Source organism: Geotrypetes seraphini, chromosome 2 (assembly GCF_902459505.1).
Source record: "Geotrypetes seraphini chromosome 2, aGeoSer1.1, whole genome shotgun sequence".
In the NCBI taxonomy this organism is placed as follows: domain Eukaryota; kingdom Metazoa; phylum Chordata; class Amphibia; order Gymnophiona; family Dermophiidae; genus Geotrypetes; species Geotrypetes seraphini.
The window spans coordinates 272,733,577-272,760,882 of NC_047085.1; the positions used below are offsets into that span (position 1 = coordinate 272,733,577).

General features: G+C 44.2%; 1 protein-coding gene across 1 annotated transcript in view; it reads left to right on the forward strand.

The window, feature by feature from the left end:
- Positions 1 to 27,306, forward strand: part of CLPTM1L (CLPTM1 like) — a 332,661-nt gene that overhangs the window by 299,662 nt on the left and 5,693 nt on the right. Inside the window, exons 14-16 of the mRNA XM_033929667.1 lie at positions 7,380 to 7,435; positions 7,526 to 7,570; positions 19,936 to 20,051. Of these exons, the coding sequence (XP_033785558.1) occupies positions 7,380 to 7,435; positions 7,526 to 7,570; positions 19,936 to 20,051 (217 nt within the window). The remainder of the gene's footprint in view (positions 1 to 7,379; positions 7,436 to 7,525; positions 7,571 to 19,935; positions 20,052 to 27,306) is intronic.

Genomic DNA, 27,306 nt, shown 5'->3' on the forward strand with positions numbered 1-27,306 from the left:
TCCATCCTTCTGCCGGGGCAGGCCTTTTGGCCACAGCCTAGGGCTTCGATTTTGCGGCAGCCGTTTTTCCTTCTATGTCCTGGCTAGTAATGGGCTTCAAGAAGTGTAGCCATTGCCAGCGTGCAATTTCCCTCACGGACCCACACCATTGGTGCCTCAAGTACCTTGGGCCGGATCATCAACCAAAGTCGTGCGAGCGCTGTGCTCTTCTTCAACCTCGAGCCCTTAAACGTCGTCGTATTTTGGTGGAGAAGCTCTTTGGGATGGATTCTTCATCTGATCCTTCGACTTCGAAGGAGACCTTGGCCTCGCCTTCGACCGAGACTCCTCCTGCTTCTACTGCTTTAACCTCGAGCCTCATCAGACCTTCGTCGTTTGCAGCGGCTCTCTCTTCGACAACATGTTTCAAGTTTATTAGGTGTCTTGATTAATCGCTTAATCTAACTTCTAAACGATGTACACATTAAAATTTACATTTGTTAGGGGACAATACAATACATACAAATACTTAAAAAAGACTAAATTACACTCAGTTTAACATATTCTTAACATTAGGTAAGGAGGGATGACATACAATTCATTAAAGTAAAGAAGAAACATTAAGGGAAAATACAAGAGGGTAATAAATAAAAAAAAAGATATAATAAAGTAAAGAGGAGTATTAAGATAATAAAATTAGTTTGCAAAGGCATCTTTAAAAAGGAAAGTTTTTAAGTTACTTTTAAATTTCCCAAATTCCTTCTCCTCCCTTAAAGAAATAGGAGGGCATTCCAAGTCTGAGGTGCTTTATCTTCCCCTGTTTCCTCAGGTCAGATAGCACAGCAGATAGTTCCAGCGGTAGTGCTTAAGGTGCCTAAGACTTCCAAGTCGAAGCACATTTATACTGCCTCGGTGGAACCTCCAGCCAAAGCAGGTGGTCCAATTTCAGACGCGGATCCATCCTTGCCGGCTTCTTTCCAGACCATGTTGGAGAAACAATTCATTCAGTTCCTTACTAATATGGGACTGAAGCTTCTTCCTCTCATCCAGCCTGGGCATTCAGCAGACTCCCACGAGTTTGAGCCGCATCCGTTGCCTCAGTCTGAGCTTACGCACTCTTTGCAGGGAGCAGAGTCTCTGCGAGTGTCTGGTCTGGCATCTAATGTAACCTTAGGCACTAATTTAGTAAATTAGAATGAAGACCACTCCAAAATCCAAATAATCAACTGTAAGACATTATCTCACAATTATGCCATACTTCATACTCTGGTTATTATAGATCTTACTGGTCCTCAGCGGGCCACCATGCACTCAAACTGCTCTCATTGTGCTGGGCTTTATGCTCCCACTCGTCATCGGATCCAGTGTAGTAAATTTTTTAATTCTTTTAAGAGATTATAATTTAACCCATTCAAATAAATATGTACTAAAAGTACTTAGCTATGCAAAAGATGCTATTCAGGGGGGGGTAGAATCACCAAATCACCAACATGTTTCGCCCGTGTGGTTCTAAGGGCTTTCTCAAGGTTCCCACTCCCTCTTTAACCATTCATTCCAACCATTGCGTTTGAAACGAAAATCCGTTTAAGAGGGAGTGGGAACCTTGAGAAAGCCCTTAGAACCACACGGGCGAAACATGTTGGTGATTTGGTGATTCTACCCCCCTGAATAGCGTCTTTTGCACAGCTAAGTACTTTTAGTACATATTTATTTGAATGGGTTAAATTATACTCTCTTAAAAGAATTAAAATATTTACTACACTGACGAGTGGGAGCATAAAGCCCAGCACATGAGAGCAGTTTGAGTGCGTGGTGGCCCGCTGAGGACCAGTAAGATCTATAATAACCAGAGAATGAAGTATGGCATAATTGTGAGATAATGTCTTACAGTTGATTATTTGGTCTGGCATCTAAGCACACGAAGCAAGGAGCAGAATCTTTGCATGTGCCTCGGCAGGAATCCTCACACTCTATACAAGAGCAGAGTCTTTGGGAGTGCATCGAGGTTCCTCCATCAAGCCTCTGGAGCTTCGCTCTACAGCCTCCAGTCCTATCCATTCTTTGGTGGCATCAGCTGCTTCTGTCTCCGAGGCGAAGTCTCCTCGTTCTTCGAGATCTGCTTCCAAGCACTGTTCTCACCGAAGATCGAGGCCTTCATCGAGGCATACTTCCAGGCACAGTTCTTCTTCTAAAGAACGTCCCTCTTCAGCTAAGCCTCGATCTACTCCTACTTCGACTAGACCACCGACTCCTCAGTCGAGGTCTCTACTTCCACACCTCGAAGATGCAGCGGTTTCGATTGCTTTGTCCAATTCTCCATATTATTTTGATGCCTTTTTTCCTGCCGAAGCTTCATCTTCGACTCAGGCTGCCTCGACGACCTAGAGTCCTTCTCGAGGTAAAGCATTGGCGGATCAGCTATCTTTCTCATCTTTTTTTCATCAGATGGCTGTTGACTTGGATCTTCAATTAGATGCTGGTTCCAAATGCTCTAAGGAGTACCTCGAAGTCGGGCATCTTCCTCAACCTCCGGCAGAATCACTTAAGCTTCCTCTTCACAAGCTTTTATCTCAGACCGATGCCTGGAGACTCCTTATACCATACCGGCTGTTCCAGGGAAATTGGACTCTAGGTATAAAACTACATCGCAAAGGGTTTGACAACTCTCAGTTATCTCATCAATCCCTGCTTGTCGAGTCTTACTTAATTAGGTCCCATCCTTCCAAGGTTTATGCCATTGTTCCTCCTGGAAGGGAAGGGAAGGGAAAACTATGGACAAATTCAGACGTCGCATCTATCAAAATGCCATGATGTCCTCTAAAGTCCTCAATTATAATTTTCATTTTATTACTTATTTTGAGTTCCTCATCACTCTATTACCAAAATTCTTGACTTATTTGGATACTCAAAAGCACTTTGAATTTCAAGAAGTCATTGCTTCTTTATCACAACTCAGATTACATCTCCTTCAGTCATCTTATGATGCCTTCGAGTTGTATGCCCGGGCAGCTGCTTGCTCTGTAGCCATGCGACGCCTTGCCTGGCTTCACACCATTGACATGGACCCCAATCTTCAGGACCGCTTGGCCAATATTCCTTGTGCAGGCAATGATCTCTTTGATGAATCCATCGAGGCAGCCACCAAGAAATTGTCTGAACATGAAAAATCCTTTGCTTCCGTTGTCAGACCTAAGCCAAAGCCAGCTCCTGCCAAAACTACACACTCTCCTCCTATATATCAGAGGCGTTTTGCTCCGAGGATGGCTCCTTACAATCGTCCTCCTCCTAAGGAACAGCAGCCTCAGAAGCAACAAAAATCTCAACCTTCTGCTGCACCTAAGGCTACTCAGCCTTTTTGACTGTTTAAAATAGAGCATAACCTCCACCGTTCTGACTCTGACTTCTTTTCCCCCTATAGGAGGTCGTCTCCATCATTTTTACCACCGATGGACGACAATTACATCCGACCTCTGGGTGCTCACCATTATCAAGGAAGGTTCACTCAGGTTACTCCAGACCTTCCTCCAAGACAGTATCCTTCCAGTCCATCCCAGACTGCCCTTTTTCTTCAGGAAGCTCAAGCTCTGCTTCTTCTCCATGCCATCGAACCAGTTACTTTGGAATAGCAGAACATGGGGTTTTACTCCTGTTAATTCCTTGTTCCGAAGAAGACAGGCGATCTGCGACCCATTCTGGATCTCAGGGCTCTCAACCAATTTTTAGTCAAAGAAAAATTTTTAATGTTATCCCTGGCATCCCTTTATCCCCTTCTTGAGCAGAACGACTGGATATGCTCTCTGGATCTCAATGAGGCCAACACTTGTATTCCCATTTATCCGGCCTTCTGCCAATACCTCAGGTTTCGGGTGGGGAATCTCCATTTTCAATACAGAGTGCTGCCCTTCGGCCTGGCTTCATCTCCCAGGGTGTTCACCAAGTGCCTGGTAGTGGTAGCAGCAGTTCTAAGGAACCATGGTCTTCAGGTATTTCCCTACCTCGACAACAGGCTCATCAAAGATTCAACATCTCAGGGGGTTATTGTAGTGACCCAACGGACTACCTGGTTCCTACAAAGTTTGGCATTCGAAATCAACTTTCCCAAATCCCAACTTCAGCCCTCACAGACTCTCCAGTTCATCGGAGCTGTTCTGGATACTGCCAAACTCAGAGCATTCCTTCCACAACAACGTCTGGAAGCTCTACTTCAACTCTGTCATGCAGTGTCTACCCGCTCTTCCATCTCAGCGAGACACATGATGGTACTACTAGGTCACATGGCCTCCACAGTACATGTGACTCCTTTTGCCAGACTTTACCTCAGAATTCCTCAGTGAACCCTGGCATCTCAGTGGATGCAGGTTTGCAACCCACTTTCTCGACACATAAGTCACTCCTTCATTGAAGCAGTCTCTCCGTTGGTGGATGCTCTCTTCCAATCTCTCCAGAGGCTTGCTTTTTCAAACGCCCCCCCCCCCCCATCAGAAGGTCTTGACAACAGATTCCTCGACCTACGCTTGGGGACCTCATCTCAATGGTCTCCGTACATAAGGCCACTGGACCAGTATGGATCATCAGTGTCATATCAATCTGTTGGAACTCAGCGATCCTCAAGGCTCTCAACGCTTTTCAACATCTTCTTCACGACCAGGTAGTCCTCATTTGGACGGACAACCAAGTTGCCATGTATTATGTCAACAAACAGGGAGGGACGGGATCTGCCTCCCTTTGTCAAGAAGCTCTGAAGGTTTGGGACTGGGCAATATGCCACAACACCTTCCTCAAATCTGTCTACATCCAAGGGGCAAAAAATTGCTTGGCGGACAACTTGAGTCGTCTCCTGCAACCTCACGAATGGACACTCCATTCCTCGCCTCTTCATCACATTTTTTCACAGTGGGGAACACCTCAGATAGACCTCTTTGCAGCACCCCACAACTACAAACTGCCTCAGTTCTGCTCCAGGATATACTCTCCTCATCGCCTCGAGGCAGATGCTTTTCTTCTGCAATGGATGAATCTCTTCCTCTATGCATTCCCTCCATTCCCTCTCATTCTCAAGACTGGTCAAGCTAAAGAACGATCATGCCACCATGATTCTGATTGCTCCTCGGTGGCCAAGACAACCTTGGTACTCCTTTCTACTTCAACTCAGCAGCAGGGAGCCATACCTTCTATCAGTTTTTCCATCTCTGCTTACACAGAGTCAGGGATCTCTGCTTCATCCCAACCTGCAGTCTCTACACCTGACAGCTTGGTACCTCTCAACATAACTCCTCTTCAGTTTTCTCAATCTGTAAGAGACATTTTAGAGGCTTCTAGGAAGCCTACCACTAGACAATGCTATCACCAAAAATGGACTAGATTTTCTACGTGGTGTTTTTCTCATGATAAGGTGCCTCAACATTCCTCATTATCTTCTGTTTTGGATTATCTTTTGCACTTATCCACTTCTGGCCTCAAGTCTACATCGATCCGAGTCCATCTTAGTGCAATTGCGGCTTTCCATCAGCCTATTAAAGGGAAACCCCTCTCTGCTCATCCGGTGGTTTCCAGATTCATGAAAGGATTTTTCAATGTCAAACCTCCTCTCAAACCATCTCCTGTGGTTTGGGATCTCAATGTTGTCCTTGCTCAACTGATGAAGCCTCCTTTTTAACCAATTGACAAGGCTCATCTAAAGTATCTCACTTGGAAAGTGGTATTTCTCATTGCCCTCACTTCTGCTCGAAGAGTCAGTGAGCTACAAGCTTTAATTGCTGATCCACCTTTCCAGTATTCCATCATAGCAAGGTGGTTCTTCATACTCATCCTAAATTCCTCCCTAAAGTGGTATCGGAATTTCATCTCAACCAATCCATTCTTCTTCCAGTGTTCTTTTCAAAGACTCATTCTCATCCTGGAGAAGTAGCTCTTCATACCCTGGACTGTAAACGTGCTTTGGCCTTCTATTTGGAACGCACCAAACCGCACAGAACTGCTCCTCAACTTTATGTCTCCTTCGATCCAAACAAGTTGGGATATCCTATTTCTAAGCGTACCATCTCCAACTGGATGGCTGCTTGTATCTCCTTCTGCTATGCCCAGGCTGGATTACCCCTACACAGTAGAGTCACAGCCCACAAAGTTAGAGCAATGGCAGCTTCAGTAGCTTTCCTCATATCTACACCTATTGAGGAAATTTGCAAGGCTGCTACTTGGTCCTCGGTTCATACTTTCACTTCTCATTATTGTCTGGATACTTTCTCCAGATGGGATGGACAGTTTGGCCAAACATATTACAAAATTTATTCTCCTAAATTGCCAACATTCCCACCATCCCTTTTTAGTTAGCTTGGAGGTCACCCATACGTGAGAATAGACTGCCTGCTTGTCCTGGGATAAAGCACAGTTAGTTACCTTAACAGGTGTTATCCAGGGACAGCAGGCAGCTATTCTCACAACCCATCCACCTCCCCTGGTTGGCTTCTCTGCTAGCTATCTGAACTGAGGAGACACGCCCTGTGTTGGGCGGGAAGGCACTCGCGCATGTGTGGTGCGGTCAACTCGAAACTTCGAGTTTCTTCAAGCACGTATGTTTGCGAGCTTCTGCATCCGAGCTCCGCTGATGACATCACCCATATGTGAGAATAGCTGCCTGCTGGTCCTGGATAACACCTGTTACGGTAAGTAACTGTGCTTTCTCACAGATCCTTAATACCTAATTTAGGTGAGAAGCATTGCTTCCTGCTTTTTATGGCAAAGAACAGAAACTAACTTTTTTTCAACATAGTTTGAGCTCTGCTCCTGTTTTAATGCTTAGTCTGTTACAGTTAAGTTTCTACCTTTGCTAAAACAATCCCCATTTAAACTACGGGGGAAAACTACTTAATTATAAGGTTTTCCTTTTTTTCTTGTATAATGAAGACTGAGCTAGGCCATGCATCAGTAGTTCGTTTGTACCAGGAATTGACAGTACACACTTTTTTTTTTTCTTGCATGAGAATGAGTGACTATTGATACATTCATTTTTCTGATCTTTGAGAACCTGATGACTCCTGATGTAGGCTGAGCTCCTTAAAATAACTTTTGGTTTGTGACTACTTCAGCTGGTCCTCCTTCCTTGGACTATCTCTGCTGCTGTTGGTTGTTAATGTTAAGTATCAAAATAGACCAACAGTATCTATTCTGGCAAAATTACAATGTAGAATATTTCTGCTGTAAACAGATGAACTTATGAGGTTGATGACTAGATGGTTCCCACAAGTTAGATTTGTTTTAGTTCCTTTCTATCAATTCTTTATTATACATAGCTAATTGTTGTGCTGACTTGATTGATTATATTTTTGTGTGTGAGGCTTTAGTGGTTTTTCATTGTTTTACAATAACACAGTAAAGAAAAAGAATCTTCTGTATACTTTCAGGGGTTTATGCTTTTGGATTCCTATTCATGTTGCCACAGTTATTTGTTAATTACAAGGTAAGATACACACTTATATTTGGTGATTTTCTTTTTCCTTGCTTTACAAATGTACTGCAATCTCAGCTTAACCTTTCTGTTTTCTTACAGCTGAAATCTGTAGCACATCTGCCTTGGAAAGCATTCACTTATAAAGTAAGTAAATATATCATTATAACTTAAATGACCAGTGAAATTATCTTGATGGGGTATGGAGTGCCTTCAGAGTCTGGGGGGGGGGGTTGTTTTATTTATTTACTTTTGCCATGTACTTTAATTTTCAAAAATGAAAATTGCTGCAGTACTTGGCATTCTCCATTGACAAGCATGATGAATCAATCACACATGGGTGATATCATCTAATGGTAATATTTTAATAGCTAGAGCTAGAAGTTCTTTATGCTTTACTGCAGCTGATACCACAGGACTATATCCTATAAGGCCCCTAAGACTCTAGTTCAATAATATACAATACAATCATATATATATATTGCTAGGACCATTAAGTTTGAAGCTGTTTACAGTGCAAAGAGACAAAGGCATTTACTTGGGACTTATCTTAGCCTTAGTAGCTTCACTGTTATGTCCCCCTAGTCCTAGTATTTTTGGAAAGAGTAAACAAGTGATTCACATCTACCCTTTCCATTTCACTCAGTATTTTATAGCTTCTATCATATCAACCCTGAGCCGTGTCTTCTCCAAGCTTAAGAATCCTAGCTGTTTTATCCTTTCCTCATAGGGAAGTAGTCTATCCCTTTTATCATTTTCATTGCCCTTCTCTGTACCTTTTCTAATTCACTATATCTTTTTTTCAAGAGGTCCAACAAAAGAGTCTGTTAAGTATAAATATCTACAATAAACTCACCAAATTTTAAATAGTGAAACTTTAATATACTTATATTTATAAAATAATTATATTACAACTAGTGTTTAAGCCCTTTACATTTGTTACAGTAATGGGTGCTAGAATAGCCCCACCTATGCCCTGAAGCCACCCATGCCCCGCCTGTACCATGGATGGATCGTGCCTCCCACTGATCCCAGTCCCACCACCTCACCTTTCACCATTTCCTTAGTCCTCTGTACCCTTTAGACCCTCATCATGCCCTTTCTATCTCTCACACCCTCTACCATCTCTCTCTGACCCTGTTTCACCCCTTTGGCCATCTTTTCACTTCAGGTCCCCTTTGTCCTTCCCCAAAGCCATATGTCTTTCTTCTGCAGCAGCAGCAGCATTTCCCTCCCCCCACTTCCCTGTGCAGCAGCATTTCCCTCCCCCACCCCACTTCCCTGTGTAGCAGCAACAGCATTTCCCTCCCCCCATTTCCCTTTAGAACAGCATTCCCTCCCCCCACACCACTTCTCTGTGCAGCAGCAGCAGCATTTCACTTCCCCTCCACGTCAATGTGCAGCAGCAGCAGCATTTTCCCCTACCCCCCTTTCCCTTCCCGCGGTCCTGACAAACCTCCCGAATCCAGCAGCAGCCACAGCACTCTTAAACATGCTGCTTCGTGGCCTTTTACTGCCATGATTTACTCTGGCACGTCACTGATGACATCATCAGAGATGTGGCAGAGCAAATCAGGGCAGTAGAAGGCCACGAAGAAGCGTGTTTAGAGTGCTGCGGCCACTGCTGGAGTTGGGAGGTTTGTCGGGACCGCAGGAAGAGAAGGGGAGAGTGCACGTCAAGGGACTACAGGAGCCGGCCAGATCGCGGGAAGGGAGGATCGGATGGGTTCGTTGGAGTACTTTGTGGGGCCGTTGTAAGCACAGGAGTACTGTGTGAGGCTGTGATTCACTTTGGGTTCAGCTACCAGGGCATTTTGCACGTTGGAGTACTGTGTGGGGCCATTGTAAGCGCGCATGCGCACTCCTGACTGCCATGGACATACGGATCATGGAACACGCAGGTAGGAGTGCACATGCGCGCTTAGTGTTTCTATTATAGTGGATCATTGTTGCTACTAATAAATACATATACTCAATGTCCAGAGAGCACCCCTGTATCCCAAATGCAAGTGATGTATCACAGCCTTGAATTCCTGTTCAAAAGATATAGTCTTAACTGCTTTGTAATCCTCTGTTATATTGAGGACAAAAAAGCATCATCTGTTAATCAGTTCTATCAACTGTCTTCACAAGAATCAAGAACATGGAAAGTCTCTCTCTCTCGCTTTCTCTTGTTTTCTCTCTCTCTCTAGTTAGATCCATAGCTGGATCAATTCTTTCCAAAAAGCACACTTACCATAACAGGTGTTATCCAGGGACAGCAGTCTGATATTCTCACATGTGGGTAACATCATCCAAGGAGCCCCGGTATGGACTGCTTTAAAACTTTGTGACTGCCCGCACCACGCATGTGCGAGTGCCTTCCTGCCCAACTTAGGCTCACGGTTCCTCAGTTCCGTAAGCAAGCTAAGAAGCCAACCAGGGGAGGTGGGTGGGTTGTGAGAATATCTGCATGCTGTCCCTGGATAACACCTGTTACGGTAAGTAACTGTGCTTTATCCCAGGACAAGCAGTGAGCATATTCTCACATGTGGGACTCCCTAGCTTACTACAATGGGATGGAGGGAGTATTGGCCATTAAGAGAATTAACTTTTTTAGCACAGCTTGGCCGAAGTGACCATCTCATCTGGAAAAAGATTCCAGACAGTAGTGCAATAGTGAGACGTGAATGTGTGAACTGAGGACCAAGTAAGATTGTTAAAGATCTCATCCATGGGAGTGGAATGTAATAAAGCAATTGATGCTTCCATGGCTCGGATCTTATGAGCTGTTATATGACTCCTGAGTTGCAGCCCAGCCTAAGCATAGCAGAAGACAAAGCATGGCACTAACCATATGGAATTAGGCCTCTTGGTTACAGACCAGTCCAATGAATTAGGATCCAAGGAGATGAACAATTGAGGAAATATTCTATGTGGCTGAGTCCTTTAAAAATAGTAAGCCAAAGTTTGTTTGCAGTCCAAAGTATGAAGAGCTGCTTCTCCAAAGTGAGAATGAGGCTTGGGAAAGAACACTAGAAACACAATTGATTGATTCAAATGAAATTCAATTACTACTTTCGGTGGAAATTTTGGGTAGGTGCGGACCATTACTTTATCATGGTGGAAAACTTTATAAGGTTGGGTCCGCCACCAGTGCTCTTACTTGCTAAGTGGAAGTAAAGAAGATTAGAAATACCACTTTCCAAGTGAGATGTATAAGATGAGCTGAAGACATTTTTCAAAAGGAGGCTTCATCAGTCTGAGAGCAACATTAAAATTCCAAACCACTGGAGGTGGTTTAATATTGAAATGTCCTTTCATGAATCTGGAAACAAGAGGATGAGCAGTCAGGAGTTTGCCATTGACTGGTCCATGAAAAACACTGAGAGCACTAAGATGAACTCTTAACTGAAGAGGTTTTAAGACTTGAGTTAGATAAATGGAGAAGGTAATCCAACACTGAAGATATAACATCATGATGGTGAAGAGTACACCATGTTGAAAACTGTGTCCACTCCTGTTAGCACTGCTGTGTAGAAGGTTTTCTGGATGCATCCCAAATAACCAGGACAGGATCAGAAAGATCAGTGTCAGATGAGATCATCCCGAGAGGTGCCAAACTGTCAGGTGCAACGACTGAAGATTGGGATATGAGAAGAAATGGAAAGATCTGCAGGGTTACTGGTTCCTTGACCTTGAGCTCAAGTAGAAGGGAGAACCACGGTTGTCTGGGCCACCAAGGAGCTATCTGGGTCATGGTGGCCGAGCCTCGTTTGAGCTTGACTAGCGTCTGCAGAATGAGAAGAATTGGTGGAAACGCATAATGAATTTGTGTGTCCAATCCAGGAGAAAAGCATCTGCCTCTAGATGATGGAGAGAAGGTTGCCTGGAACAGAAGTGAGGCAATGCGATTGTGGGGAAACACAATTAAGTTTATCTGAGGAGTTTCCCAGAAGAGTCCTCTTGACATCAGATTGTAAAATTAAGTGCCCACTCATTTTGCTGAAGAATTCTGCTGGGTATGTGGGCCAGAGAATGCTGTGCTCCTTGAACAGAGAGGGCTTTTAGAAAAATACTTCAAGCAATTGCTCAGTTCCCAAACTCGATCTCTTGATAGAGACCCTGTACCCTTCCATTTGTGGAAACTAGGAGGACTTGAAAAAAACTGTAGAGCATGGAAAATTATTCTGAGCCCAAGAGATGTAAGAAGAACCTCTGTTTCTAAGCAGAGCAAGGACTGTGTGAAGACTGGCCCAGGTGAGCTTCACAAGTACATTTGGGTGAGTCTGAGGTCAGAACTTTCTGATTTGAAGACATGGAAAACAGCAGCCCTTTGGAAGGATTCAAAGAGAATATCCATCACTTAAAGAAATTGACTGTTAAAGGATCTAGAGCTAAAGATCATTGAGATGCCCAGAGGTGTTCTGAAAAGAAGATCCACAAGGAGAATAATATGGCGGTAGATGTCATGCAAATCAACTGCCTGATTTGGACTGATTCTGGCTGATTTGGACAGAAGATGACAGATTTCAATGCAAAGTCAAACAAATTATTGTGCCTTTGCTGCAGTAGGAACACCCTGAGGTGAATCATTTTGAGCAGAGCTCTTATAAACTTTAGAGTTTGAGAGGGTTGAAGCTGAGATTTTGAAAAATGACTTTGAACCCCTAATGTGCAAGAAACCAGCATTGGTGACTGTGTGGAACATTTAAGTCCATAAAGCTGCTGGCATAACTAGCAGGCACTTAAGAACACTCTTAGAGAGAAGGCTAGTCCGGAGGGCAGTACTTTGTAGCAAAAAAGTGGATGGGCTATTCAAATCACAGAAACTTTCCATGAGGAGAATTTAAGTGATATATGGATATAATTCTCTGTTATAACTAGAGAGCATTGAACTAGAAATTTGGACATAGATTCTGTCGTCCTCAAAATAAGAAATAGCTGGAGTAGAACCCCTGAATTTTCTGAGAAGGGGATTCTTTCTTAGCATTTAGGTAAAACCAGGCCTCTATGTCCCAAAGAAGAAGGGAACTTGTGGAAGAGAAGAGAAAAGTGAAGATGACCTCCTATTAGTTGAGGAAGCAGCTAAGAAAATAGAAATGCTTAGCCAAGTGCTTTGAAGCATGAGGCTTAGACCTGTTCTTTTCAAAGAACTTCAATTCTGTTCATGGTATGCAAATTTTTATGGCAGCCTCTATAGAATCACGAAAAAGTTTGTTCCCTAAACATGGGATATTGGCTAATCTGTTTTGGAAATTGATATCCATATCAGAGACTCTTAGCTATGATCTTAGCTAAGCTAGGCGTCTCATGGCCACTGACACAGCAGATGCTCTAGATCAGTGGTCTCCAACCCTGTCCTGGAGGACCACCAGGCCAATCAGGTTTTCAGGCTAGCAGTAATGAATATGCATGAGAGAGATTTGCATATAATGGAAGTGACAGGCATCCAAATCTGTTCCATGCATATTCATTAGGGCTAGCCTGAAAACCCGATTGGCCTAGTGGTCTTCCAGGACAGGGTTGGGAACCACTGCTCTAGATGACAACTCAAAAGCATCATAGGCTGATCTTGCTATGTATTTTCTGGTGAAAGAGCTTGAATATTTTGTTGATATTCTACAAGATGCTCTGATGGGATGTGCTGTTCAAAGTCAGGCAATTTGGCCACCAGTTGTTTCAAATACAGAGACATGTAAAACTGTAATTGAGGACCCTATTTGCCAGCATAGAATTCTGATAAAGGCAACATCCAAAATGATCCATAGTACAGCCTTCATGCTCTGGTGGCGTTGAGGCAGACACTCTTGTACCGAATGATTTTTTAAGGACTGATTCTACAAGTAATTATTGATGTGGAAGTTGTGGTCTTATCAAATCCTGGAGAAGAATATATTCCGTAAATGGAATCTAAGTGGCTTGGAGTTACCGTGACAGAGGTGTTTTTTCCAATTTTTAAGGAGTGTCTCTTTTAAAAATGTATTGTAATGATAACTTGAGGAGCTCTTTGGGCTGCTCAGTATAGTCCAAGGCATCCAAGTATTCAGCACTTGGTTCAGTGTCTGCTTCCAACAAGATAAGTAGGGCTTTGCTCAACTGTCTAATACATTTGGTAAAGGAAAGTCCTTCTAGAGAAGTTCTTCTGGAAGGTGTGTTCCGTAGGGACGGTTCTGAAGGTATGCCATAAGACTCAATAAAGGAGACCATGTAAGACGTCCTCCATACCAATCCGATGAAGTCAATGATGAGGATCGATGAGTATATTTTTTTTATTTCAAAGTATGAGATTGATGCGATGAGGACTGATGATGCCTTGGTATTGAGTGTCGTGGTGATGAAGAGCATCTGTGCTTCGAAGTAGTTTATCAATGTCTCGATAAGAAATATCAGTGAGATGAGCTAGAATCTTGATGCGAGGATCAATGTCTGGAGGTAGAATGTCATCCAGATGGGAAATGACGATGCCTCTTGGACGATCAATGAGAAGTAGCCGGATGCTTTGATGAAGAGCCAACATCGGTACCTTGAGGCTTCATAGTGCTTTGCTCAGACTGAGCCAGTACAGAGGGAGTCTATGTGAGCACCCGCATGCAGTGCAATTTAAACATAGTACCGATCTCCCTCTGGAAGAACTCATCAAGTTTATGCCTGAAAGTGTGCACCGGTACCTATGGCTTATCACCTTGAATCTCAGAAGAAATCAGAAAATGGCAGAATAAAGAAGACAAGCAAAATTTCCAGTGATAAAGAAAAAGTATCACAAATGAACTGAGGATAACATTGGGGAAATTGAACTGGAAACTGATGCTGAGGAAGAACCAGATATTTTAAAAGAAGTCGTCATAGCAGCAATTAAAGCTTTATAAAAAAAAAAAAAACAACAAGTTACCTGGTATTGACATTATTCCAAATGAATTAATCAAAGGCTCAGAAGGTGCTATCATGACCCTCATGCGACTGTGTCAACAGATTTGGAAGGCTATCTGACTGGATTTGGATTTGGAATGGCTATCTGACTGGAAAAGATCACTGTTCATACCTATCTAAAACACAATGTTAACACCTCTACTAAAAGACATCAAGAGATATATCAACCAGGTATCCAATTCTATATCTGTGGCATCAATATCATTTTTGGTTAAGATATTAGAAGGTCTAGTTAACACCCAACTAAATTCCTATTTAGAACAATTTAACATTCTAACATCTACTACTGACCCTAAGAACATAAGAGGTTGCCTCCGCTGAGACAGACCATAGGTCCATCCTGCCCAGCGGTCCGCTCCCGCAGCGGCCCATCAGGCCCATTGCCTGATTAATGGTCCATACCTATCTATACCCCTCAATCCCTTTTTCTTCTAGGAATCTATCCAAGCCTTCTTTGAAGCCACTTAATGTTTTCTTGCCTACAACAGCCTCTGGAAGTGCGTTCCATGTATCCACCACCCTCTGAGTGAAGAAGAACTTCCTAGCGTTTGTTCTAAACCTGTCCCCTTTCAATTTCTCCGAGTGCCCCCTTGTACTTGTGGTGCCCCATAATTTGAAAAATCTGTCCCTGTCTACTTTTTCTATGCCCTTCAGGATCTTGAAAGCAGGGAACTTACCAAACCCTGCCCTTAGTTGCCTGGGAATAATGACATTTGCACACATCTTTTCCAATCGGTTATTTTTTTATTAGTTTTGATATAAGCATCTTTCATTAGGTAATGTGTACAGGAGATCCATCAGGCATGAAAATTGCACCTCTCCTACATGGTCTCAAAGACCCACTCCCAAAAGGTTCACTTATATACGTTTACAATGCTTAGTGTGACATCACACCCTTCAATCAATCAGCCAACAGAGGCTGGCCGTATGTGGAACAAAGACATAATTGCGTACCAAGGGGGGGGCGGTCCACCCCGGATGCAAGCCCTGAGGGGGTGTTCCCGGTCCGGTCCCCCCCCCCCTGCGTCCGGTTCAGCCCCCGACGTCTCGCGTCTGGATTCCTCTCCCTCGGCCTCCCCGCACCATTTACCTGAAGCAGCCTGCAGCAAGATCGTGATGAAAGCGATCTTTGCGCTGCTTTGGCTCTGTTTCCCCCACCACGGTCCCGCCTCTCCTCTGACGTCAGGCAGGCCTTTGGGGGGGAGGGAGGCAGGCCTTCAGGGGGACAGGCCTTCAAGGGAGGGACAGGCAGGCCTTCAAGGGAGGGGACAGGCCTTCGGGGGGGTGCAGGCCTTCGGGGGGTGCAGGCCTTCAATGGGGAGGTGCAGGCCTTTAAGGGGGGCAGCAGGCCTTCAGGGTGGGGCAGGCAGGCAGGCCTTGGGAGGGGGAGACAGGCCTTCAAGGGGGGGGACAGGCATTCGGGATGGGATGCAGACTTTTAAGGGGGGGGACAAGCCTTCAGGGGAGGGGGCCCTGGTGTAGAAGTACACGGAGAGAAGGGGGAGGGGTTCAAAGAGACGTGCATATGCCGGACTTTTGGTGGGAAGAAATAATGGGACTGAAAATAGAGGAGAGGGAGAGAGATGATGGACCATGGATTTTAGGGAGGGTAGGAACAGAAAGGGGCAGGAGTTGGACACAAGGGATGTTGTGGAGGGGGGAATAGAGATACTGGTTAGGAGGGTGGTGGGGAAGGAGGGAGAGATGCTGGATGAAAGGGTAGTTAAGAAAAGGTGGATCTGTGGAGGGAGACGAAAAAAAGGAAAGATGCCAGACTTCCGGGGGAGGGAAGGGAAACAGGAAGGGGAGGACAGAGATGGAAAATGGATGGTTAGCACGGAGAAAGAAGAAGGAGACCCTGGCAAGCAAGTTATCAGAAGACAACCAGAGCCTTGGACCAACAAGATTTGAAAAATAACCAGACAACAAAAGGTAGAAAAACTGTTTTCTGTTTTGTGATTACAATATGTCAGATTTGAAATGTGTATCCTGCCAGAGCTGGTGTTAGACTGCAAATGTGAGCTAGGATTTAACAGAGAGAGGAAAAGGCCTTTTTGTTTCTTTATTTTATTTACACCACAGCACCAGTGTGGTTAGGAGAAGCCAAAGGAGAGTGAAAAAGCTATAAAATAAACCCACCAGGATGTTTGAAAAAAACACCCAATTGGGCAGGAAAATCGAATCGATAAACCAATTCAATAGGCTGAATCGAAAATTTTTTTCCTGAATCTGGCAGCACTAGTTTGTAATACTGTCGTAGACTATAGGACCTGGGATTGGGGAGAGATGGCATCCTCAGTACTTTATAATGCAAGTGAAACGAGAATTTGATCAGACTTTTGAAGGGTCTGCAGAAGAAAAATATTGTATAGGCCGGGGACATGAGACAGCAGGAAATGGGAACTTTTCTTCCTTCTATTTTTGTGAATGGAAAGGCTGAGGATATCAGAGTTCAGTTAAAATATGTTCTTTATAAGAAAATATAATAATGTGTTTTTAAAAATTTATAAGCATTGCTGGCCTACCCGGTGAGGTGTTCCTAGTGGTGGTGGCAGCGTGTCAAATGTGTTGAGAGGAAGAGGGGTCTGGGAAATTCTGCTGAGCAAACTCCAGGCCCATTTCCACCCCCCTCCAGTTAGTCCACTCCACTCAACTGGTTCACATACTGAGTGGGTCTTTGGGTGTTGTGCCTGGGTAGCACAGGGAGCCTATGAGCGTCGAGAGCAGTGCTGGGCATTCAGCGCAGCTCCCTGCGCTAAAAAATGCTATTGTGGTTTAGTAAAAAGGGAGGGGGTGGGTATTTGTCTATTTTTGTATGGTTGTTACTGAGGTGACAGTGCATAGAGTCATCTGCTTTGACCTCTTTGAAAAAACCCCGGAATAGGAATTAACAATTCTATGCGTACAGTGTGCGGTGTGTTTTTTTTTTAATTTTATTGTTGGTAGATCATTTTGACTTGGTCATTTTAAAAGTAGCTCGCGAGTCAAAAAAGTGTGGGTACCCCTGCATTACAGCATTATAGCGCCCCCTACCAGCCAGCCAACGCCACTACTCAACCCCCAGGGCAGTCCGAAGAAATTGACGGAGAAAATGATGGATGAGTTTAAACGCATATGCAAGGGAGGCAACACAGTTATCAGGGGTGACTTCAACTATCTGGGAATAGACTGGAACCTAGGCACCTCCGGCTGCATTAGAGAGACCAAGTTCTTGGATGCTGTAGGCAGTTGCTTCCTGGAACAACTTGTCAAGGAAAATACTAGAGGAAATGCAATTCTGGACTTAATTCTAAATGACCTGCGAGGACCGGCACAAGATGTAGAAAAAGATCATTGGAGAAGGATATCATGTTTGGAAAGAGGGCGATATGCAATCAGATGGCTGGACATGTTGAAAATAAGCATGGGAGTGATGATGGAGGACCTAACCACACTAGCACAAAACTTATTTCTTTTTAGATCTGTAATTCATCAAGTTGCTAGGACTTGAACACAAGTCAATGGCACCTAACTTACCTACCTACTTTCTTTCATAAATTAGGCTCCAAATAGGTGCCTTCTGAATAGAAAATGTTGTATTCCTGATCTAGAGGCTAAGGGGAAAGGATAAAGAACAGGGGCACTCTCCTATCACTTTCCCTGCCATATGTGATCTTTGTTGTGCCCTATATAAAAGGAAATGCCTATTTCTGTTTCTTTGGTGGTGTACTACGTGCAAGGTATGGCTTCTTGGGATTTTGGTTTAATTTATATTTATCATTTTTGGTTAGCTATTATGGATTTGGCATTTGTGTTCTGGGTGTATGACTGAGGTATTCTGTTAGCATGATTTTTCTATGCATCAGTTTGTAGTAATTTGGCTTGTTCAGTTGGCTTGATAGTGGAGGGGATACCTACCCCGAAAATAAGCCCTAGCATGATTTTCGGGGTAGGTCTTAATATAAGCCTTAGTCCCTTGAAGCCTAACTCAAATGTCCCTGGATTCGCCGGCAGCAGTGCCTCCCCTGCCGCGCAGCGGAACCCCAGCTGACCCTTCCATATTTCCATCTCTCCCTCCCGTTCGAACCCTGCCGACCCTCCAACTGTGAGACCTACAAAGAGCAGCATCGGCAGCATTCTAAACAGGCTGCTTCGCGGCCTTCTCCCACCGGGGCATTCCCGTTGCCACATCACTGATGATGTCATCGGTAACCTAGCACATGGAAGGCCCTGGCGAGAGAAGGCCGCGAAGCAGCTTGTTTAGAGTGCTGCCGATGCTGCTCTTTGTAGGGGGGTATGTAGGTCTTGCGGTCAGTGGGGTACGGGAAGGAAAGATGGAAAGATGGGAGGGTCAGTTTGGGTTCAGCTGCACGGCGGAGATGGGGGCTGTGCAAGGTTTCTGCTGCACATGGGATGGGAGGGAGGGATAGAAAGAAAGATGCTGTGCACAGTGCAAGAGTTCTGCACAGTGGGATGGGAGGGCTAGAAAGATGTGTACAGTGCAAGTGTTCTACTGCACAGGGGAATGGGAGGTAGGGTGGGATAGAAAGATATTGCGCAGAGAAGACACAAGGGGATGGGTGAGAGGGGAGGAAAGATGCTGTACATGTGGGGGAAAGAAAGGAAAGAGGAAGAATTGGGGTGAAGGAGAGGACGGGAGAGATGATCATGTACATGATGGATGGGAGTGCATGTGGGGGGGAGGAGGAGGAGGAACGGCAAAGATGGTTGAGATGTATGTGTATGCCATGGGATTGGGGTTGGAGGTCTGTAGGAAGGTGCATGGGAAACTGTTGTGGTGGTGGTGGTGATGGAGGGGGTATTTCATGCCTGGGTGGTAATGCCAGTCCTTATAACGGAGGAATTCTACATAAACAAATTGCAAATAAAGTGTGCAGAATTTTCAATTTTTTTGCACAGACTTCCCCCTGGTGTAGATATTTATTTAATTGGAGTCACTTTTGCCTTTGGGACTCGGTGGTGAAGCAAGCAACAAGCACCATGTATTTGCTCAGAGTAATTGGCACAAAGTCATGGAAAAGTTACAAAAAGCAAGATCATCAAAGTATATGCAACTTATTATGCACGAACATAAATATTTTATGGAGTCATTTTTGACCCCACTGGGCCTTCTAGGGTTAATAGTTTTTGTTTTTAGGTTTGTAAGTTTTTAGTATGTATATTTGTTTTGTAACCTGCCTAGAATGGTAGGATAGTACAGGATATATATTTTAGTTGAATGAAAATACATTTACATTCATAAAGATAACTTAGGTGTTGGATGCTTTACTTTAAATGCTTAAATGTTGACTGTGCTTTTTGAAAATTTACTTCTGAAATAAAAAAAGGGGTTTCCAGACATGTTTTATGATCATTTTAAAGTAGCAGAGTTGTAAGATTCAATGTAGTTTGGAAATTGTGAATTTTAATTTTGGACCATGCTTGTCTTTATCTGCCATCATTTCCCTAGCACAGTTAATTTTGGATCATGCTTGTCTTTATCTGCCATCATTTCCCTAGCACAGTTAATTTTGGATCATGCTTGTCTTTATCTGCCATCATTTCCCTAGCACAGTATATTTCACTAAAAGTAATTTGACAGACTAAAATCTGGTATTTTGCAGGCATTCAACACTTTCATTGATGATATTTTCGCTTTTATTATCACCATGCCAACATCCCATAGACTAGCATGCTTTAGAGATGATGTGGTGTTTCTGATATATCTTTATCAAAGATGGTAAGTATTCTTTTATAGTCTTCTCAAAATGATGACAGTTTTCTAGTTCTTTTGCAGTTTTAAAAACATACCGGGAGAGACCACAGGTTCATCAAGCCCTATATCTTGTTTCTAACAGTGGCCAACCCAGGTCACATTACCTGGAAAGATCTCAACGAGTAAAATGTATTTTATACTACATATCTTAGGAATACGCAGTTGATTTACCTACATCCATCTTGTTCCTGAATGGGTTTTTCGTATAATGGTATATATTTCTTTCTGCAGATTCCATTGTATTCAATAGGCCCTGTTTTCTGTTTTAGAAGGATTTCCATTCATTTACTTACCACAAAAGTCAGACTTACTAGCCTGTAGTTCCCTACCTCTTCTTTACTTCCACTTTTGTGGAGAGGGACCACATCCGCCCTTCTCTAGTCCTCCAGTACCACTCCCTTCTTCAGATATATTAGTGAAAGGAGGAAGGCAAAAAATGGAATTGAGACTGCAAGAAGCTACAAACTAGAGAATGACACGGTGGCTATTACCCGTGGCTAGCTGTGGGTAACCCACCAAAATGGTGGGTGGGGGGGAAATGTGTTCACCTCGTCTAAGGGGACAAGGCCATTTACTGTCCCATGAAGCGGTGAATGGCCTTGTCTCCGCAGTTAAGGGAGAGAACGCGCACGATCACCGATCATGCTCCCTCCCTCCTTACGATCGCCGCTATCCAATCGCCACTGCTGCCGCCCCATCCAAGCATCTCCCTTTCTTCCCCTTACCTTTGTGGCGAGCAATTTCTAAATTTCCTTTCTACAAGTAGCCGCAGCGTTGAAGTCATGTATGGCTGCTGTAAAGGTCCCTGACGAAACCGGAAATTGCATCAGAGACGACCTTTCCTGCAGCCACACACGACTTCAACGCTCTGGCTGCTCGTAGAAAATAAATTTAGAAATTGCCCGCCGTGAAGGTAAGAGAAAGGGAGGGAGACAGGGAGGAAAGGTGGGGTGGAGAGGAACAGATGCTGAAGGGAACTGGGGAAAGTGGGGTAGGGAGCAGCAGATGCTGAAGGGAATTAGGGAAGGGAGGAAGGGAGGGAAGGTGGAATGGAGAGGAACAGACACTGAAGGAAAATGGGAAAGAGAGAGATATTCCAGACTATGGGAGGAACAGAGGGAAGAAGATGTGGAGGGGGGGAGGGAGAGATGGAAGGGAGAGACATAGTAATAGAGCTTATGGAAGAAGCAGAGAGAAGGCAGACAGTGGATGAGAAGATGAGAAAAGCAGAAACCAGCCAACAAAGGTAGAAAGAAATTTCTATTTCTTTTCTTTTTTTTTTTTTTTTTTTTTTTGCTTAGGACACATTTTCAAAATTACGTCCCAAAAATATTTGTTTTCGAAAATCGTCTATCTATACGTCCAGCCACCTGAACGTATAGATCTTCTAGAAGTAGGAGATCTGGATTCTCTACAAGGAGAACTGTTCTAGCAGTTGGTAGTGGAACCCATGTGGGATGGGATCATACTGGACTTTAGTGCTTACAAACAGGGAAAGTGTTTCTGATGTTACAATGGGTGATCATCTGGCATCCAGTGATCACTGCATGGTACGGTTTAATATCAAGATGGGTATAGAGAGTTCCATTCAAAAGTAAAGATTCTAGACTTTAAAAAAAAAACAACTAATTTTGAATGGATGGGGGATTACATCAAGGAATTGTTGTCTGGTTAGGAACGTCTCTAGAAGGAGTAGAAATGCAGTGGGCAAAACTGAAAGGAGTTATTATAAGGGTGACAAACTTTTTGTAAGTTCTTATTACTTTCCTGACATTCAGTAGTCCTTCTAGTGATCTGATGCGAGTCGGTAATTATTTTTATTTATTTATTTTAGTATTTATATACCTCATATAGCCTAAGAGGGGCATAATCGAAAGGAATGTCTAAGTCCATTTTCGTCTAAGTCACAAGTCGTCCAAAGTAAAAAAAAAAACAGCTTGGGACACATTTTCAAAAAATACGTCCAAAAAATATTTGTTTTCGAAAATCGTCTATACGTCCAGCCACCTGAACGTCCAGATCGCTAAATCATCCATCTTTATACCAACTTTTCGTCCAAGTCCAAAATGCTTAGAAACAGACCTTTTGGTCATGGGAGGGGGTCTGCAAAGTGATGGGCAGGACAGCCACACAGGGTACTTAAATAGTGGGCTACCTTTCAGGGCGCTGCTGTGAACTTCACAAAAAGGGTGCCACTTAATCATCTAACTACAGCTCCCTTATAGGTAATGGTGAGCCTCCACAAACCATCTCCAGAATCTCCTAGACCCACCTATCTACCATCCCAATAGCTCTTATGGCTGCAGGAGTCACTTATAAGGTGGTACAAAAGGATTTGGGGGGTTTTTAGGGGAGTGCACATGTTTCACCATCAATGCAGTCATTACAGTGGCTTATGGGCATAGGTCCTCCTCTCCATGGGTCCCTAACCCACCCCCAAGACCACTTAAGAAGCCTCTGTGCAGCACGACTAGGCTTTCCTATGCCAGGCTGCCAGGTGCTGATGTTCTGCAGGCAGAATTTAAAAGTTGTGATTACGATTTTTAGGGGTGGGGTCAGTGATCTCTGGGGGGTCTGTACTATATGTTTGCAGTGCTTACCTGGTCACTTTAGGTTGGTTTTTGTGACTTAGACCATGTTTTAAATGGTCTAAGTCACAACATCCAAGTTTCGTCTATGCTGTTTTGTAAAACGTTCGGTTATACATGCAATACGACTAAGTCTAAGCCAGCCCACATCCTGCCCAATTCCCGCCCTCGATACTCCTCCTGAAATGCCCCGTTTAGCTCTGGTCGTTCAGCGGCACTGTGAAGGCCTAGGTCATTTTTAAATATGTCCAAAACCTTGTTTTATTATCGGCACTTGGACATATTTTGACAATGTTCGTCCAAGTGTCAACTTAGGCCGTTTTTTGGATGTTTTTCACTTTCAATTATGAGCCCCCTAAGTGGTTTACATTCAGGTACTCAAGCATTTTCCCTATCTATTTTGGCAGGCTCACAATCTATCTAATGTACTTGGGGCAGTGGAGGATTAACTGACTTGCCCAGGGTCACAGGAAGCAGCGCAAAGTTTGAACCCATAGCTTCAGGGTGCCAAGGCTGTAGCTCTAACCACTGTGCCACACTCTCCAAAGGCATGGTAGGTAGTGGACGAAACAGACACACCACAGGAGGAGGATGACCGAGACGAGGCTTGGGGACTGGCAACTCACGAGGGGGTCGCCAGGAGCACCAAACCACGAGGAAAACCAGCAAGAAAGGCGAACAACCGGGACTTACATTGCCTATACACAAATGCTAGGAGCCTAAGGGCTAAAATGGGAGAGCTGGAAGTCTTAGCCAACAAAAAGGGCCTAGACATAATCGGAGTCACAGAAACGTGGTAGACTGATGACAATAAATGGGATGTGGCTTTACCAGGGTTCAAACTCTACAGGAGAGATAGGCCACACAAAAAAGGTGGAGGAATAGCGCTATTTATAAAGGATTCCATACCTTCAACCAGGATGGAAACAACAGCAAGGGCGGATGACTTGGAATCACTATGGGTTAAGCTATCCGGAGGAACTGGAGCAGACATAAAATTGGGTCTGTACTATCGCCCACCGGGACAAACGGAAGAAATCGACCAAGATCTGGAGGCTGAACTGGGGCAGGTATGCAAAAGCGGAAGAGTGGTGGTGATGGGGGACTTCAACTACCCGGGAATAGACTGGAGTATAGGGCACTCAAACTGCATGAGGGAGACCAAATTCATGGAGGTCACGAGGAACTGTTTCATGAAACAACTGGTCACGGAACCAACACAGGGAGATGCCACTCTTGACCTAATCTTCACCGGACATGGGGGACCCGCTAAAGAGGTGGCGGTACTAGCCCCACTAGGAAACAGCGATCACAACACGATCCAGTACAGGCTAGAAATTGGAACATCAAAGGTGAAAAGAACTACAACGACAGCACTGAACTTCAAAAAAGGGAATTATGATACCATGAGGAAAATGGTGGGAAAGAAACTCAACGACACCGCAAGGAAGATGGAGTCCGTAGAAAAAGCCTGGACCTTACTCAAGGGCACGGTGCACGAAGCACAAAACCTGTGCGTCCCCAAGTTCAGGAAAGGGTGCAAAAAAAATGGAACAAAAAACCCAGTGTGGATAACAAATGCAGTGAACAAGGCGATAAGTGACAAGAAGGCATCATTCAAAAAATGGAAAAAGGACAAATCAGAGGTCAACCAAAAGGAGTGTCACCGAGTGGTTAGGAAAGCAAAAAGAGAATATGAAGAGAGACTGGCGGGGGAAGCAACAAACTTCAAATCATTCTTCAGGTACGTCAAGGGGAAGCAACCAGCAAGGGAGGAAGTGGGACCCTTGGATGATGGAGACAGAAAGGAAGTGGTAAAAGAGGAAAAGGAGATAGCTGACAGGCTAAATGAGTTCTTCATTTCAGTTTTCATGAGGGAGGACACAACCAACATTCCGGAACCCGAGGAGATCGTAAAAGGAGATCAGGACGAAAATCTGGTCCAACTAGAGGTGAGCAAAGTGGATGTCCTCAGGCAGATAGACAGGCTAAAGAGCGACAAATCGCCAGGTCCGGACGACATTCACCCAAGGGTACTCAAGGAACTAAGGAACGAAATAGCTGAGCCACTTAGACAAATATGCAACCTATCCTTAAAAACTGGAGAGATTCCGGAAGACTGGAAAATAGCAAATGTCACGCCCATCTTCAAGAAAGGCTCAAGGGGAGACCCAGGAAACTACAGGCCGGTGAGCTTGACCTCGGTCCCGGGAAAGATGATGGAAGTGCTGTTTAAAGACAGCATCTGGGAACACATCGAAAAGTTTCAAGTTTATTAGGATTTGATATACCGCTTATCAAGGTTATCTAAGCGGTTTTTACAATCAGGTACTCAAGCATTTTCCCTTTCTGTCCCAGTGGGCTCACAATCTATCTAACACTGGGCAGCTAAAGCCGAGCCAGCATGGCTTCTGCAAGGGCAGGTCATGCCTCACTAACTTATTATACTTCTTTGAGGGGGTAAACAGCCAGGTGGATAAAGGGGAATCTATAGACATCATTTACCTTGACTTCCAAAAAGCCTTCGACAAGATACCACATGAAAGACTGCTAAGGAAGCTATGGAACCACGGGGTGCAAGGGGAGGTCCACCGATGGATCAAAAACTGGCTGGCGGACAGGAAACAGAGGGTTGGAATAAAGGGCCATTACTCAGACTGGCAATGGGTCACGAGCGGAGTTCCGCAGGGGTCGGTTCTGGGACCGCTCCTGTTCAATATATTTATTAACGACCTGGAGGCAGGAACAAAATGTGAGGTTATTAAATTTGCGGATGACACCAAACTATACAGCAGGGTTGAAAACAAGGAGGACTGCAAAAATCTCCAAAAAGATCTGACAGCGCTGAAAGAGTGGGCCAAAAGTGGCAAATGAGTTCTACATAGGGAAATGCAAGGTCATGCATGTAGGGAAAAAGAACCCGTTGTTCACTTACAAAATGGGGGGATCACCACTAGGGGTGAGTAACCTTGAAAGAGACCTGGGAGTGATGGTAGATACATCATTGAAGGCGTCGGCGCAGTGCGCCACAGCCTCAAGGAAGACAAACAGAATGTTGGGCATCATTAAGAAGGGTATCACGACCAGGACGAAAGAAGTCATCCTGCCACTGTATCGTGCAATGGTGCGCCAGCACCTGGAGTACTGTGTCCAGTACTGGTCGCCGTACCTCAAGAAGGACATGGTGGTACTTGAGAGAGTCCAGAGAAGAGCAACTAAGCTAATAAAGGGTATGGAAGACCTCTCATATACTGACAGACTGAAGAAGCTGGGGCTTTTCTCCCTGGAAAAGCGAAGACTTAGAGGAGACATGATAGAAATCTTCAAGATCATGAAGGGCATAGAAAAGAGTAGACAGGGACAGATTTTTCAAATTATGGGGAACCACAAGTACAAGGGGGCACTCAGAGAAACTGAAAGGGGAAAGGTTTAGAACAAACGCCAGGAAGTTCTTTTTCACCCAGAGGGTGTTGGATACATGGAACATGCTACCGGAGGATGTGATAAGCAGAAGCACGCTACAGGGCTTCAAAGAAGGTCTGGACAGGTACCTGGAGGACAAAGGGATTGAGGGGTTCAGATAGGAGTAGAGGTAGGTAATAGGGGTAGGATTAGAGGCAGTTACAAAATTAGTCAGGGACACTGTTCAGGCAATTAGGCCTGATGGGCCGCTGCGGGAGCGGAGGCAACTTCTTATGTTCTTATGATCTTTTCCAGGCATTCTCAAGGCAGAGGAAGTGACTTGAAGGTATGTGTAGTTTGTGGGGGTTTTTCTTCTTGTGAGGGAAGTTGCGAATTTGGGGTGTATGGTGGTAGTTGTTGTGGAAGACTTTGTAAGCCATTAATAGGCCCTTGAATACACATTGTTTGTTGATAGGTAGCCAGTAAGCTGCACATATGTGAAGCTGCACATATGTGAAGGTTTTTTTAGGAGGCAGATGGCAGTATATTGTACTCATTGTAGTCGATGGAGATTATTTGAAGTGAGACTGTTTAGTAGTGTATTGTAGTAGTTCATGCAGGAGAGGACAAAGGCATAGAGGGCATGAATTGAGGTTGTAGAGTGGAAGATTTAGGAGCAATGTTAGGAAATTATTTTTGACGTAAAGGATAATGGATGCCTGGAATGATAAAAAGCATTAGATAAATACAGAAGATTTCTAAGTAGAAAATGAATGGTATAAAACAAATTAAGGCTGGTACTGGGCAATCCTACATGGTCTGTGTCCCATATATGGTGATTTGGTTTAGGCAGAGCTTTGATAGAAGTTCCTGTGACAGGATGGATTAGGATATGCTGGAGTGAGCTTCAATAGCAACTCTAGTAGTGGGAACCTAAAGACAGTACCAGACAGACTTCTATGGTCTATTGCCCAGAAATATTAAAGAAAAGATAATTTAACCATGAGTATATAATGAGTATGACTGTTAGGCAGACTGGATGGTCCATCAGGTCTTTATCTGTTGTCATTTACTTTGTACTATGAAAAGGTCAGCCGGTGGAGCCACCACACCTTCTCTAATCTAAGTTCTTCAGTACACTTGGATGTATGGCATCCAGCCCCATCAATTTATCCTCCTCTAATTTAGCTAGCTCTTCAGGAACATAGTCCTCTGAAAAGTGTTCAGTA